This window comes from Rhipicephalus sanguineus, chromosome 8 (genome assembly GCF_013339695.2).
Source record: "Rhipicephalus sanguineus isolate Rsan-2018 chromosome 8, BIME_Rsan_1.4, whole genome shotgun sequence".
Lineage (NCBI taxonomy): Eukaryota > Metazoa > Arthropoda > Arachnida > Ixodida > Ixodidae > Rhipicephalus > Rhipicephalus sanguineus.
In genome coordinates, this window is record NC_051183.1 from 24,224,966 (window position 1) to 24,242,141 (window position 17,176).

The 17,176-nt window shown below is 47.9% G+C and overlaps 1 protein-coding gene across 1 annotated transcript in view; it reads left to right on the top strand.

The window, feature by feature from the left end:
- Nucleotides 1–15,763, top strand: part of LOC119401561 (pancreatic triacylglycerol lipase) — a 45,409-nt gene extending 29,646 nt beyond the window's left edge. The window contains exons 7-11 of the mRNA XM_037668462.2: nucleotides 1,152–1,271; nucleotides 3,435–3,701; nucleotides 11,747–11,864; nucleotides 13,781–13,951; nucleotides 15,222–15,763. Of these exons, the coding sequence (XP_037524390.1) occupies nucleotides 1,152–1,271; nucleotides 3,435–3,701; nucleotides 11,747–11,864; nucleotides 13,781–13,951; nucleotides 15,222–15,330 (785 nt within the window). The 3' untranslated portion in view covers nucleotides 15,331–15,763. The remainder of the gene's footprint in view (nucleotides 1–1,151; nucleotides 1,272–3,434; nucleotides 3,702–11,746; nucleotides 11,865–13,780; nucleotides 13,952–15,221) is intronic.
- The last annotated feature ends 1,413 nt before the right edge of the window (nucleotides 15,764–17,176 follow it).

Sequence of the window (17,176 nt, forward strand, 5' to 3'; positions counted from 1 at the left end):
ATTGCCGCTTGATCTGACTTCTTCCTGTTGCCTTAAGCAGCGTAAAAGTAAAATGAGACGTCCGCAATACACCCAATAGACCCTTTTCGTAAAAGGGCGCCCCAAGCGCCCTTCACATGAACTACCACAAGCCGCCATGTTTAGGTCGCCGCAGCAGACGACACTGCGAGACTCTGCATGACGTTTCGCTAGCGCAGCAGCGAGCTCGCATGTTGTGAATCGTGCCGGAAACGCGTTGCTAAAGATAATTCGAATGATGTGTTCCACTGTTTCGCCAACGCGGCTACCACGACGAAAACAAAAAAGGAAGCCACGGACATTTGAAAATTGTCAGTGTGAACAAATACACGTGCTGTACCTCGGCGCAATGCTGTTAGCGATCAAGGTGGACGATTGGACGAGTTGGTGATTCATGATCGACGTAAGTATACTGCGCGGTATACTTACGTCTGCGCTTGTCCTTGTCTTCTTGTCGTCCGTGTTTACTACCGCGCAGTATACTTACGTCGCTCTGTTACCGTCATTATGGTCGTTGAAGCGCTAGGCCGCGTACGTAGGCATGTTGTGGATTTGTACGTAAAGTGCTTGTCCGTGCGATAGATGACGTAGTATGGACCATCGTAAGTGCGATGGTCCATACCATCGACAGCTCTGCGTCAATTGACATTTTTTTCTCTTCGAGCACTTTCTTTCGGTTTTTCGAGTATTCAAAAAAAAAAGTCTTGTAAATATAAAACTAGTACAAAATTGATGGTTCTCGTTCAAGTTAAGAGTTAGATCGGGCACGTATGATATCGGAGCGTACCTTCACTTACGATAAGGGCCGATTAACGGTCAGGATAGTTAATGAAAATTAATTGAATGAGTTCATTGATAATAGAGCAGGTGGTTTTCTTGTGAGCAGTTCTAATCGTTGCGGCACCTGGTGGAGTGGATTTCAACCACGCGCTTATTTCTATGTTGCCTCTGAGATTCGCTTTGGCAGCGCAACAAGTTAGCCCAAGAATTACACCAGGGCCCACTAGCGCCGCTCTCGCACCTGAGCCAAGGATTAGGATGGCCTCCAGCTTTTGCATTAGCCTTATTCTGTTTCATCACTATTTTAAGTCCTTTCCATCCCTTTAACGTATTCCGTGTCACTCACGCTCTAGGCTTCGGAGTGAACCAGATGGTGGGACATGTGGACTTCTACCCAAACAACGGCAACAACCAGCCGGGCTGCCAGAGGTACAACTTCAGGAAGTTTGTCGACGAAGGCGGTCTCATTGAAGGTGAGGATTCTGTTCCCATGAACGCGCATTGCAGCCTATCCCTACAAGGGCCTGTTAATTAGCGAGGGCTTGGCTACAGCTTGCTTTACGGATTGTGTTCGGCTGAGGTGCGACCAATGGATGCACCTGAACCAGCTGATGGGAAATCAACAAATTTCAGATAAGCTTAATTTAAGAGCGACCAGAATAGTAAGGACGTGCTGACGAGAAATAATTGGTTACCGTAGAAGGAGAAGCTATTCTTTTGATGCAATTTTCTTAGTTGAATTGGTATAACGTGAATCGTAGAAGAGAAAAAAAAAGTCACAGTTTCGCCGCAAGGGCGAAGCAATGAATGCGATAGCAAGAAACTAATGCTATACGAAGTGAGGTTCGCCAATGGATACTCTCAGTTTGAACAGCGCTCCTGTTGCAAAGGCTGCCGAAGCAGGGAAGGAAACTAGCGTGCTTCAAGTGTCGAGCTGTGACACTTGATACTTCGCGCTCATCTTCTGTTTGTTCGTTTAGCGGCGCCCCTTGAGCTCGAGTGACTTTGATACGCTCCATAACATGAGCGAACATGAGCGCGGACATCGCGGTGAAAGATCGAAACATCCCTCTTCCCCCTCCCCACGAGAAAACCGCACGAGCAAACAGCGGAAGGGCAAGGTTCTCCCTGCGCAAATATAAGAAGCGAGCGAGCTCGCCGACGACTTTTAAATGCGCCCGTCGCGCTCCTAGCGCCATCTCGCTGGTAATGAAGAAACGCTTATAAGCGCCTGCCGTCTCCGAGTCCGTTCAGCGGTAAAGGGTGTGTATATAACGCTCGCCGCTAGCTACGTGGAGGATCTGCGTTTCGTGGCGTAGTGGTTAGCGCCACTCGCTGCGGAGCAAGAGGTCCCTGGTTCGATTCCGCGCTTCGGAAGCAATTTTCTGAATTAATTTTCTTTGGGGCTTTATATATATATATATATATATATATATATATATATATATATATATATACTTATACATATACGGTGCATGACGGCGACGGCAAAATCCAGCCGAGACTGTCCATATAATTGCTATCGCAATAAAAGGTCAAAGTTCAACCTGAATTTGACGTTAGGATTCCAGCGCACGTACTGCAGTGTGACGTCACAAATTTCGAGGCAGTATACTTTTTAGGCTTGAGCGGTCGTGGCTCACTAAATGCTCGAAAAACTTGGTAAGGCTCCTTTGGAATTACGTACAGTCGACATGTACCGACGGGAGATTAACTAGGCCCGAGGAGATGCCGTCAAAATCTTTGACGTCACGGTGAGCTAGGGCGGGGACTTCTAATGTGGCGTCAGCACCGGCATTCCGCTTCTGGTAGTTTGGCCAGCTTGCAAAGAGCCTTGTGAAACTAAACCACTTGTTTGGCACGGTAGAATTTGTAATAAGGTTATATTATGCGAAGTCTGTAGTACTTATTAATGCAATATGGGGATCTAGTCGTCTAATGTGGGATATCACCTATTACAAATATATGTAATAACACTATTACATGTGTACCTCTGCCTCCCTCCACCTAATGTTTCGTACCCCGGGACAGTTACCCTTAGTGAAATTCGTCGAGGAGAAATAAATTTTATTCAAGATAAAGAGAGCACAGCCGAGTGGTTCAAGGTTGGTCACGTCCATAGCCTAGAGGGTGCCGTCTACGTGGTCTAGGTGGAATGCAGCCTCGACTTGGGGACGCAGCCCCGTTCACCAGCTACGTCTGGTGAACAGGGCTGGTGAATAGGAACACCGCGCTCTTCACCAGCGACAGGCCCCTTGGCCCCAGACGTTGCTGTTCACCAGACGTTCACCAGACGTTGCTGGTCTTCAAGGTTTGGGCTTGACAGCCGGGCATCCCACTGTGTGACGTTTGGTCCGGTGATAGGCGGTATCGATGGCAAAGTGGGGTTGTAGCGTTAACTAAGAATGTTGTGAAAGTTAGAAGCACGTGGCACATTTCTTAGCTTTATATTTGCCTTCAACGCGAAATAAAACGTTGCTAGTGCGCCTTTTTCTTGTCTTTATTACTTTCGTAACATCGTTCCTTGGCGCTACTACCAAACGTTGTCATAAAAAAACAACCTTGTTAGAGCGTAACGGCTGCAGCGCAGAACTTTCCGTCGTTTCGGTGAAATCTTATTTTTGGCCGCGCTGCAGGTGTGCGTCGTCTGAGCTCCTGCGACCACATCCGTTCGCTGGACTACTACATGGAGTCCATCACCCGCGACATGCGTTGCCTTCCCGTGGCCGTGTCGTGTCCCTCATGGGAGGAGTTCGAGGCCGGCCGGTGCTCGCGATGCGGCGGCAAGGACTCTCACTGTGCTGTCATGGGTTTCTACTCGGACCGCATGAAGACCAGCGCCGAAGGACAGCGCATGGGACGCAAGCTGTACCTGAAGACCAACGATGGCCACCCGTTTTGCCGTGCGTACATTATTTTACCGCGCAGCATTATTTAATTATTGCACCGCATGAACCTAAAACCTTGCAGAAGGCTGGGGCACTTACAAATTTTATTGTATGCATTTAGCAGAAATTCAGAAAAACACACATGCACACGGAATAAAAAAAACACATGTAAAGGTGAATGCGGTGGTACACAGGCCACCATGCTACGCAGGCGTAAAAAACAAACAAACAAAAAAATACAAACATCAGAGCTTATATGAAAACTACAGAACAGGATTCATCTTTGTTTTTCCACACGCCTTAGAAGATATGCCTTATTCGCTTAAAATGACAATTTTATTTTACAATATTAAACTGGAAGATAAGTGCACTATATTTGAAAATTATTAGGACAAACGTACTAGTGGATAATAGAACTATATTACGAACATGCTTCATGGTTTCGCTACAAGTGTGAATCACGAAACTAACGTAGGAGTCTGCAAGTAGTCAACCTATATTACATGTGACCTGAGCATTCATTTAGGGCGAGTCATAAGTTCATATAATTTTGGACAACTTGTTTCAGTTTCATGCTTCCATATTAAGGCATATCTTGTTTTGGTTGAGTCCAAGCAGTGCGCAGTGGGTTTGGAACGACGTTGCTACATTCTTTCATTGAGACAGGTGTTCATAACTTCGATGACATACATGCGGTATTAGGTCGTAATGTCTGACGTGATGTTGTGACACATCTTTAGCGCCAAATTACGGGACGCGTGTGTCTACATTACTTTCTTGGCTGCGTCGCTCGAGCAGCAACTGCGAACTTTGCTTATAAAGACGCTGTCGCGAGCGCTGGTGCACTCGCTATCTCGACAGACATCAGAAGACGGCTCGTAAACTTGCTATGCTCTCAACGCTTATTTAAGGGCGAAGCACGTTAGGGCTTCGTTTTGTTGGCGTGCATCGTCTTCTGCTGTCGGGACGGTCTATCTGCTTGAGCGCAAGAGAGGGCGCCACCGCCTCAGCGCTCGCCGTGCGGCGAGAGAGAGCGAACGGCGCGCGTTGACTATTGGGCGCGAGGACATACCGTGGCGCCACCATGCGGAGGCATCGCTGTGACGTGCAAGGTTGGATTGCTCTGCCAGCCCTCTCCCACTCAGCCCGCAGCCGCTTTCGAGTCTGCTTTTTTATTACTATTGTTGTACTCAACTTGAAAAAAAATTCAGTAAAATACTGCTGCGGCTTCGTCACTAACTGTACGAAATGCTAAACACCTGCTCAGAAAAAACGTTGCGTTCCTCATAATGCCTTAAACAGCACCCTGACTGCCGCCGTCGTCTGCTATGGCCACCGATCTGGAAACCAAGGGTGCCAAGAACGCTGCTTTTGTCATCATTTCGCGTCGGATGGGCTTTAGCGCGTGCTTGCGGCAAAGAAGCATATTTGTTCTGCAAGAAATGCGTGCAACCGTGCACCTTCATTCATTGTAGGCTTGCATATAAAAACGGACCGCGGTTGACACGACAAGCATGGGCAAATTTACATTCCTGTTTAGTACACATAGCCATACAAAGCACGACGAAGGCGGTTTCTCCGCTTTGTGGGAAGCAATCCAGCATGCTTAGAGATTGATGCAGCCGCAACCTTTCATATGATTGGCGACAAACGCACGAGAGCCATACGTACGCGCGCCTCATTCAGTGTTGTAGCTAGATAACATTTCACATGAGTTAGTCTGCCGCACAATTTTGCCTTCTATCTGTTGCTTCTCATTGCGCGAATTTTCTAAGGTTGTCACACGGTACATTTTCGATCGCCACCGAGCTACATCGGGATGAAAATTTTCGACGATTGACTTCGTTATACAGCTTGCGGAAAGGGGCCAATCGCGATCGAAAAATACGGTCCCGATCCGGCTCGATTGCGATAGAAAATGCACAGTGTGCCAACTGGCCGTATTACTTGCGCACTTGAATGACCGACCATGTTGCAAGGTTGAACTTACCGTGATCTAAATGGCAATTTTATGTTGCAGTGAAAATACCAGCGTCCTGCATTTATAAAGCTTCATTGATAGGCAGTCTGACACTTCGCGGCTGCTGTTAGAAGGTGAATCAGTGTTTGAAGCTGGCCACCTTTTCGCCTTTAGTACAGGGAACCCCATGGGGTGAAATCAAGAGTTGGAAGGAAACCCGTGTGGTCGCGAAAACACACGAGGACAACTAAAATGAAAACGGGGGGGGGGGGGGGGGGGCGCAGACTGTGGTGGAAAGTTACGTCGGCGAGACAGACAACTTTCAGCAAAGACTCAAGCAGCACATGTATGACGTAAGAAAGGTTTCATCGAACGCGCTGGCCGAACACGCAGAAGCAACTGGAAATAGACTGGGATAAGGCAAAGATAACGGAAAGAGAAAAGAACTGGGCTTCTCGGTTTTATCTTGAATCTCTGACAATGCAGACAACGGCGCACACGCTTAATCGTCATGACGCCAACTTTCCACACATATCTGCAAGTTGCCTACGTCATATTTTAAAACATGCATAACCGGACTGTTTGCGCATCCATTTTAGGGGCGAAGCTCCTTATAGCGGCATCCGTTCGTCCCTCGTAGCGTAGTATGTAACCAGTCTTACGCTTTGACCTGCAAGGTGGTGCCGGTGGGCGATTTCTCCTGTGCGTTGTTGAACAATAAAAAAAATTCGCAGCGTGCGCGTTAACTAAAAGCCGAATTCTTCTGTCTCTCATTCCCCATTAGCAGCCATTGGCACGTTCCAGTAGGAAACGTTAGTAGAAGTAGAAGTGTAAGTGTTAGCTAAAAGCAGACTTCTGCTGTCTCCCATTCCCAGTAGCAGCCATTGTTTACCTCCAAGGTAGTGCCTGGTGAGATTTCTCATTTCTCCTGTGCGTGATTAAACAATAAAAATTTTGTTCAAAACGCCGTTGATTGATGAAATAAACCAACGAAAGACGCCAGATGTTTTGTAAAAGCAAAACGAAAGAACGCCAGATGTTTCTAAAGCAAAACGAAAAGACGCCAGCTGCTTAACGAAAGACGCCAGATGTTTTCTAAGCAATGGTTTTCTAAACAATGAAAATTCACAGCGTACATCAGGGGCGTAGCCAGGGGGGGGGGGTTGGGGGGTTCAAACCCCCCCCCCCCCGAAATTTTTCGGTTTTGCTTGCGTATATAGGCACGCACACATACAAACACACGCACGAACATACATAAAGTATGGTTGAACCCCCCCCCCCGAAAAAAATTTCTGGCTACGCCCCTGGCGTACATGTAAAATTAAAGTGCGCTGCAAGTCGTCATAACTCATCGAACCTTTAGTATAAACGCGCCCGATCTCACGTCGGTGATGATGTACTGGGCAGAATTCACAGAAGATTCACGGTTTACCGATGAACCTCCGCAGCATCGCCCACTCATCATCATTCACTCCGCGGATATGCTGTGATTTTATCTATGAGAACAAGGCTCCCGTGCGGGAACCGGAACGTCGTGCTTTTATGTGTATATTCGTGGTCGGTGTCCATTTGAGCCCCATGGGCTTGAAATAACAATAAAAAAAAAAAAAAACAGGTGACAGCGGCATCATGCTCTTGAAAAACAGGGTAGCGGTAAAAGTGAAAGCTTACGCCTGGCCCCGGAGGTGAACGCGTACCATGCTGGTTTCGTCAAGTACAGTTCAAAAAAGAGGGAAATACAGCTCGTATTTATATCATTTCCCTCGATCGATATGACAGCTATCAGACCTTGCGATATGCGCTGCAACCATACGCGTGCATCCGGGCAGGGGGCCGCCGTGCCTCGTTAATACCTTGTCTTTGCACTGTCTACCGATCACAAAAGCCTCAGTGGGAAGGGGTAGGGAAGAGGCGGGGGAGGGCGCTGCGGTAAAACTCCGCCCGATCCCCCCCCCCCCTCACCTGCGCACGCCTATGGGAAAGACACACCTTGCCGTCCCGATGACATTGCACTAGACGTCTCTCTGGCTGCCCTGGGTGAGTTGCCGCGTGGTCACAACTGTCGCGTCACAGGTAATGGTCAGAAGAGCCACCTGCGGGAAGGAAGGGAGGCAGGTGAAGCTTTCCCTTCACTGCCAAGAATACTGCTGTGTCCGCGAGTATAGATTTCTCGCACGCAACGGCGTCCGCAGAACTGTTTCTTTAATCTTCAAGTGTAATAACCTACAAAGGTCACTTCGCCCTATTTGCGCTGGTACTGTGGATTAAGTTCCGGCAAGTCATGGGTTCCTTGACAATTCTAGACGTACAGCTGACTCTGTTTTTGCGAAGTGCAATCGTTTTGTACGGTTAACTGAAACGTTAATGCGAAGCATCTTATGGCGGAGTTCAATCCGGTGGTGCTGTGCGGCGTGACCACCCTTGCTGCGCATGGCACACCCTCTCCACAACCTCCTCTCCACTCCCCCTGTCGCGCGCCTCATTCTTTCCTGCTACGAGTAGGCAGCAGCGACGCCTCCGGCGTCCTGACGTGGCACGAGCGGCCGATGGCCGCCTCTGCTACTGTGGCTCTAGACGCGGGGCCCTCGTGCTCTCCCTCCATCGCTGAAGAGTCCCACCACGACACCAATGGTATGGACTGCAGAGAGGCAGACGCACATGACCTTGAGACTTTGCGGGAGTCGAATAGTACCTCGAACGCCGGCAGTTCCACGCAGAGGTAGCTGGATGGAGACTGGAAGACAGTGCTCATTCTATGCCAGAGGAAGCCACAGGCTCGAGAACGCAAGAAAAAAAGCGCCAGGCCTGCGCGGAAAGCGCAGCAAAGTCACAGCGAAAGCTCGAAGAGCGGCATTTCTAGAGCCCGTTATAAACTCTCACGTGGCTACTAATACAAGTACATTAGCAACGTACCTACTACGCCACAAATCATAATTTTTGTGAAGTTGGGAAGCACCCACGACATCACTAATCATTCTGTGGAGAAGCGAGGTACCAAGTATGCAGTTTCTTGATGCGACGGCTGATGACAATGAAGAATTACGACTGAGCCTTATGTAATGGGTTGGAAGCTCTAAAGGACCCACTAGTTACGTAATTCGTATTGTGTTATGCTCGATCGTTATTTCACCCTCCCACTACGCTTTATAACATACGCTAACGTGAGAAAGAGATAGAGAGAGGGAATTAACTTTATTCACACCCTGAGGAAATGGATCATGGGAGCCTTATGGGCTTCCTTGGCAACCAATAGAGGTCCACTTGCGAGGAACCCGCTACGCTATAAATCATAACTTTTGTGAAGTAGGGAGCAGCAATTATGCAATTTTTCGTCATTCTGCGGGGAACCTTGGCACCTGATAAACACATCTAAGGCATTATGTGCACTTGGTTGATGCTGTGGCTGATGACGATGAAAAATTATGGAAGAGCCCTTTGTAATGGGTTGGAAGCATTCAGCAAACCACTCGTTGTGCAATTCGCATTGTGTGACGCCTGGTTACAGAATTCGCGTTGTGTTACGCTTGGTTGTTATTTGACTCTTCTACCATGCTACATTACATATGTTAATGTGGTTCCTTCTCGACATGAAGCCTGTATAGGGTCTTTTTGCAAAGCAGTTTCAAGAACCGGCATGGCTCTGAGGTAGAATACTGGGCTCCCACGCAGAGGACACAGGTTCGAACCTCATTCCATCCTGGATTTTTTTCTTATTTCGAGCGATAGTGGTTACGGACACCGGCGGTGGCGGCGGCGGACAACTACGGCGCCAAAAACGGGCCTTGTTGTCATCTCACAACAGCTTTCGCTGTAAAAAATTACACCATCTCCCGTTCAAGCTAACCATGACCCCGCTGCTTCGCATGCACACATGGTTCCCTTTAGCGGGAGATGGTTTAACTTTTTGTCTAGCTCATCGCTTTTGTGCTGTCGCGTTGAGTGATTTTATGGAGATGAGAGAGTTACTCAGACTTAAGAGCATTAGGCTGTCCCGAACGTATAGAGGATTGCTACGGCTGCAGCAAACTAAGCGGAGCTCACCATGGCGCGCCTACCTTCAGTCATCCCGAAAAGCCGCCGTGTTCGAGCTGGTTACATTGCGCAGTTCGGCTGCCTATCCAAACAGCTTGACGCCTAACCAACACAATAAAAAGTACTGAAAAAAGAACATGATGTTTTAATTTTAACCTTTAAGAAAAAGCGAGTACAAAATAAAGAAAATGCTTGGAATGGTGCTATTTATATGTGTACTATGCATTCCTCCCAAACAATACGCATGTTCCACCTAAAGAAGTACTGATCAGCATAACAATGAATGAATCAATGAACGAATCCACCTGGAATCTCCTTAAGGAGCTTTCTAAGTGATGCGTAAGCGCAGAGTTTTAGTGTAGGCTGCGGCCTTCCCTAGAACGGTGTTTTTGGCAGGCACCGGCATGGCGTCTTTCTACTTCCTTGCGCTCGTCAGCGTCTGCACCGGGTCCACAGCGGCCCTATCCAGCGACGACAGAGTTCGAGTTTGACATTAAATTTTTTCTCGTTGAGAGAAGACAGCACAGAAACAACTTCCGTCCCTGGAGCGGCCGTACTCCCTCAAACCAGTGTTCTGTTTAGTTAGGAGAGACCGGATACAGAAGAATTCGCGGCTAGCCCGAATTCGTATAACGTTCCAATTTGTTGCTATCGCATTCATCGCTCCACCCTTGCAGCGAAACAGTGTTTTTTTTTTGTTGCTTGGTGCTAAGTTACCATAGTTTTATGCTCAGTACAAACTACAATGAGTACCGATCAAGTAGTGGAGCACCCATACTGCGTAACCTTCTTGTTTTGCTCACACAAGCGAGCTCCGCAACATCCCCCGCAAGAAAGGCACTTCACGTTCCGTGCGGACTTGAATTTTCTATCCCTAAAAACGAAACCCTGTCTGCGGCAGGTTTCACCACGCGGCAGTCGAATGAATATTCACTCCGTTCAAATGTGGCCTCCGAGACGGCCTGCCAGCGAACAATCATGGAGGCCGGGCCTTCGAACGACCTCTTTTTGTTAGCTTCCGTGAGCTGGCGCTACGTACGTGCGTAGCGAGTGCGCTTGTTAGTTGGAAGAAAGACCGTCATTGTAGCGTTGCCATATCTGGCTATATATCGCCGAGTTTGGCTCCTAAAAAAATTGGTGTCGGGATGGGCGAGTTGGCTACGTGGCTATTATTGGACTACAGGAAACTTACTAAGCGGCGCTACGTTTGGGGATCCTGGAAAACTTCCAAACTCCAGCTCAGAGATTTAACCGCTTTTTCCCGGAACTATCAGATTCTCGTAAATAAATGGAATATATCGCAACAAAAATTGCGCTGTCTCATGCCTCATAAAATGTATTTATGCACACATGTCGTGTCTGGCGCCATCCTTTCTACGCCATGCCTGTCAGGAACGTGAAACTATTCGTGACGTAGTTAAGCAAGCGGAAGTGGTATTTCACTTTGTTAAACCGTGGAGTTCAGAGCATAGAAGCTCAGGTCGACCTCTCTGCCTTCTGATAATTTCTCTCGCTATCGGCGTTACTTTTTGAGGTAACTTAACTGCTTCGTGGCGGCGAAACAATTTAACGGAACTATCCTGTGTACCTACATTTCTGAACCTACGCGGCGCATTCTTTTTGTTTACATCTACTATATCTTTAAAGAACACGGAACGACGCAGCGGCATTGGTAGCTTCCCCCTTCCTTTTTCACCATGTTGGCCTTCTTTCTTTCGCGTTTCTTGAAGCCATCACAGTGGCAGATGTACTTTTACCGGAAAGCTCTTTACTGCACAATATTTGCTGTTGGTCTAATTGCAGTATGAACTTGCTTTGTGAAGAAATATAGCGGGACCCCAGATGTTGCAGAAAGCTGCAACATCTGGGGTCCTCGGCCGCCATTATGGTCAAAAGCATGCGTGGTCAAAACCCTGTACATTAAACACTGACGGGACAGGCCCGACCAAGATATAGGGCTGACTGGCCCACCCTCCCCCCTTCCCATAATTGAATGTTGGGGAGGGAGGCTGCACCCCCTGGGCGCACGCCTATGACCCTAATGTTTCACCCACTTTTTCACGCCCAGTGCACCAGTATCAGGTGGCTGTCCAGATGTCCAAGACCCCCAAGAGAGCGGTGTGGGACGCCTTCGGACAGCTCTACCTCAACCTGAAGGGAAAGTTTCATGTCAGGCTTGGACAAAGGTTTGTCTCTCTCCCGTTTGCGCTTCTTAACGCGAGACAAACTTCCCCACGGGTACTTGAACCGCCACCAGAGGACGCCGCAGGGCTTCTGCTCCTAAGGTCCCTACCGTGACTTGTGGCAATGGACGGGCTCTGTATCGCACGTGCGTACATAGGCATGTATATCTTAAAATAGGAGTTGAACTCGTGAAAATGCATCGGCGGGTGCACGTTGGACGTGTAGGGTAAGTACACGCATGCATTTCTGAGCATTCAACTGCCTTTTTTCGTCAGTGAGCGTAGTGCCTCTCAAGACATTACTCTTTTCATTTCTTAGTACGAGGAAGCTTAATCTCTTCAGACCCCTTGTCCCTCTACAGGGACATAGGTTTGCAGGCTTTGACGGAAAACTGATATAAATAGCCGATAGACCCGGTGTCCCGTCGGAGGACAAATATTGTGGAACCATCTATGAATAACATTTTTAGGTTCCTTTGGTAAGGCAACATGCTTACTATTCGCACGGGTAGGTTTAACCCGCACCATTGCCTCCATGTCTGAGGAGGCTAAGTACATTTAGTGACCTGTTATGTATTAGGTCTGTGAGCGCGCGCTGATCTAAGTGCGTTCTGCATTACTGTAGCTTTTGTAGAATTCAGATGCACTGTTCTTGTGTCACTTTTTTTTAAATGTTTAGCTAGGGTTTCATCAACAGGTGGGACATGCAGGTAATGGTTGACCATTAAGCTTTCTGAAACAGGAAATGTACCTCTGCAAAGGGCACACTTTTTAAAAATTTCTGTTCATTTACTTCCTTTCAAGGTCTTGCTGTGGCTACAAACATTCTTGCAATGGTACGCTCCTCAATTCACGAAAATGTAGTTTCGGGAGACGACGGATGAAATTTTTAAGTACAGCAGGAGCACCTTAGGGGACCTACTCGAGATTTTCGTCTCGCCGAATAACAATTTTCAAAAAGTAAAATAAAAGAGCGGCATTTGTAGAACATTGGGGTGCGAACGTTTTTACCAGGCTTCCAAGCGACTGATCCAGCGAGCGGCTTGATCTTGATGTATGCTATACACGTTCAGGTCCTAACACACAATCTGTGGTATAGTTGGGCATCCTCTACCGTAGTCATTCCCTCAAGTCATATGTGAATGAATCACTCTAGTGAGAGACGAGGGAAGATTCACGCGGGGAATCACAGGGAGCTTAACCAGGCTGAGCCCGATTGACAACCGTGATCTGGAGGAGAAAGGAGACTATGTGTGGAAAGAATGTTTGCATTGTGCATTGTCACATCCACGCACACACACAGAAAAGCGCCCATCGTAGAGCTCGTTTCAAGTGGTCATACACATAGTTTCATAATGGTAAACTAGAGGAGAATATTGAGCTAGTGTTTATGGAAGCTGCAATGCATGACGCTTCAGCCAGCATGGGAATGCTGGGTAGTACATGGATTTGCCTAAGCCTCGATCTTTGGGCTCCGTGTGGTCTGCAGCAGCTGTGTCTCAAGACGAAGTACAGCAAAGGTTCAACAGCCCCACTTCACCACCTGGACCTTTTTAGGCTGACCAATTCAAATCGGGTCAGGAGATTCCCAACGAGGCGGTCTTTTATCCGAAACGAAAGCCAGAACACAACGACAAATAAAGCCACAAGTGCTTTCGTAGCCGCAAGCACGAAGACCCATGTATTGCCTATCATTCCCATGGCGGCTGAACGATCGCAGCGCCACAGTTTCCTCTAGTAAATATTGTTGGAAACTCTGTGGTAATACAGACCGGTTCATCTGCTACCAAACTAGCGCTGTTATGACACTGCACATTGTAGATGAACGAGACCGTGGTGCCTAGATCCTCTGTTCTGTAAGCGTGTCTGCACTTGAGCATGTCTACTTTGCCTGCTCTAATATTTCGTTACGTGCGCAGACCTCAGGACATCCGCGGTGGACGTCGGTACACTTACTACGTCACAACCCGGGAGGAAGTTGCCGACGCCGGAGAGCTGGGGCTGCAGTGGAACAACATGGATCCAGAAGTGGACAACGAGCTGTTCGTGCACTCCGTCAAGCTGCGCCCCTTCGACAGCTACTTCAAGCGGTCTGAACCCCTCGCCACTGCGAGAATATCTGCGCATTACGCTACAATCTGAATTGAGAGAGAGAATTTATTTACAGAAAGGCAGAGAGGTCGGCCTGAGCTACAGTTTGCTCTGGCCTGCTACTCTACACTGGGGAGGGGGGAACGAAAGAGTGCTGAATGACGATGGTAAGGTAGGGAGATGAGAATATAGTCCCGTTACGCTGGGGCAAACCTAAAGACGTGCATCCAGGCCAGTGGCTTGTAAGAAGGCTACGACTGCTTCTGTAACCACACTTATGCTGCTGAGGTCAGGCCAATGACCCAAAACAACCTCGTCGGTTAATGGTCTATATATATGATATTGCCCAATCGAGGAGATCAGTTCCTGGCGTTCTCGTGCGTACCTTGGACAGGCGAAAAATATATGTTGAAGTGTTCCTGGCAACTTATAATGACCACAATCGGGACCTGTGTCACTGCAGCCGATCAAGTAGGCGTAACACCTTGTGAATGCCACATCCGAGACGAATGCGCAATTGATCACACACAGAATGTACCGGCGTAGTGTTCACGTGAAAGCCGGACACTCGTCATAGCAGTAGCTTTGGTTGGAGCCGAAGCTCGGCAGTCGCAATTGTTTGATACCTTAATTCACCGGCAGCCTTCTGCGATCGCGTTGCTGTTAAATCGGATATGAATATTCTTGAACAGGAGGTGTCGCTGGAGCGAACGTTTCGACAAGTGGTCTTCACAGTGGTCTTCACAGTGGACAAGTGGTCTTCACAGGTGGTTTCGACAAGTGTCTTCACAGTCGCTGCCTTGAAGCCAACGACTGAAGCCAGCAAAAGCAATGCAGCAACTGTTCCGCAGTTACTGCCTCGAATACAAGACCACTTGTCTAAGCGTTGGTTCCAGTGACACACCTTGTTCAAGAATATTAATCTCTTCCAGCTCCCTTGTTCATCTGAACGTCTTCCTTGTTTTAATTTAAACCAGATGTCTCTTGTAATATGCGTGAAGTTAAATCATTAACGTAAAAGCGTGATTTGGACGCGTTGGTTAATTCTCGAAGTGGTAAGTACAGCGCGAAATTAATTCGACCCACCACTTGTTTCTTTCCGAATGATTTTCGTGCTCTACCTTCTACATCAATCCATTAGTTGTTCAGCTAAAAAAATGCACAACTAGCTAACCCCCACTTTGGTTCTTCTCGTTCAGGGTTGCGCTTGGTCGTGTGGATCCCCGGGCTTGGTCTAATGCTCACTTTTTTTTCCTCATCCCACTACAGGGGCAAGAAGAGTCTGACCCAGACTCTGTACTGCGCCAACAACTCTTACGCACTTCAATCGGGCGAGGAGCTGTTCCTGCGAGAAACCGACTCCTGTCCCGACTACTGAGGCTGTTTTTCGGAGCGCAACTCTGTGAACTTGTGCTCGTAGAGTTCATGCTAGAGCGGTCCATTCAGTTCATCCGTTCCAGCCTTAAAGAAAAAAACATAGAACACTCGTCGTTACTTGACCGGAGGAATGACGTCATCTGTGCCATGACATCGTCATCGAGATCATTCAGTGCCAGCAAGATATATTTTTCGCCCATCTTTAGTGCATCGTCATCGCAAGTGCCCCGTTCTTTTTTGTTTCTCAGGAAAAGTGTGAAATGCTGAGTACCGCTGGAGGCCACAGGACGTTTGATTTAAGCGATATTTGTGGACGTGCATCATGTTTGTTGGTGTTGATGTAAAACATTACGCTCAACGCCGTGTCAGACAGAGCGATTTTTTTTTTCTGGTCTGCAGAATAAACACTCAGGGGTGCCTGGTGCAGTATAATGCATTCGCACGTTGCAACAATTCTTGCATACAAGTTTGAAACGGCCAGCACCGAAAAATCTGAGCCAATTCAACCCCAAGGGAAAGCTGCACGAACTACGCAGCATTGATCGCCTTCGTTTCCCTTGTGTTTATCTTGTGTTTCTCTTGTGCTTATCTGGTGTTTTCGTGTGATTGTCATATTTTCTACCCGTTTCTGTTCTTTTCTTCTGATTATCTGGTTAGTTTTGCGATGACCTATTTTCTCTTCTATGGCCTCCTTTCTACTGCTTTTCTACGGTTTGCTGCTCCGAGCGCGGTGCGTGTAACACACGGTGCTGGCGTTTCGCTACGCCCTTCGGTGATGGCTTTCACAGGCAAGCGCGCGCTGGCGTTCCAAAGGTGCAGCCTGCTCTGCTTATGTGGGTCAAACGTGGGACCTGCCTGACGCCAACGCGAGACATGAGACGACGACAGGGCGGTCCCTTAAACTACTACGCAGTTAAAACATCCGATTCGCAGATTCCGTCGAAGTTTCGGTGCGTTTGAACACTAGTGTTCGTGGTGCCTGTAGGTTTTCCCTGATGTTTATGACGTCAAAACTTGACCTCGGTGCTCTGTTGGCCGAGTGCACGGGGCTCAGTGTTTTTTAATTATGGCAGTCGTGCGACAGCCTGTACACTCTGTGCCTAATTCGGCAACACTTGCTGGAGCAGTAAAAGTTCTTGAATGTTTTTGTGCAAAACTCGTTTGCCATCGCGCCAGTTCCTGTCTAATGAAAACGAAGTTTCCGTACAGTAAAAAAAAAAATCATGAAAAACGTACTGGAGCAGTACAGTTTACTCGAGCGGCCCGGACTGAGTTGCTCGAGCAGAAACTGCGAACTTTGATCATAAGGGCGCAGTCGCGTGCGCTAGTTTGTGTTGAGGCGACAGAAAGCACGAAAACCACTTCGCTCCCTGGAGTGGCCGCGTTCGCTTTAACAGCTTTGAGGGTCGAATTTTTTCGCGAAATCCAGTCCAACAATGTGTAATTTTTTTATTGCTGAAATAAATTCTTCGGACGATTCTATTTAAGGGAAAAAATGTCTAAAATCTTTTTTCGTGGCCGTAAAGTGACAAAAAATCATTTTTGTAGTAAAATGAAGCAAAATCCTTAACAGTTGTTTATAACTTTTTCGGTTAAAAATGTTCGAGCTCTAACACTAAAAAGTTTTCAGCGTGTGACTAGTCTTTGAAGCATGGCTCGCCGCGCACGCTTTTCAGATGGCGCTCTTTGATCATCATCGGAGTCTGAACTCGTCAAAAAATCCTCGTCTGGCAAACTGAAATCCAATGAATCGGATTCTGATTCGGCACTTGGGGAATAGTCCGCATCGGAAGAATCTCTGCTCGACTCACCGACAGCAGAGGAACCGGCGCGCGCTTCCATAGCGT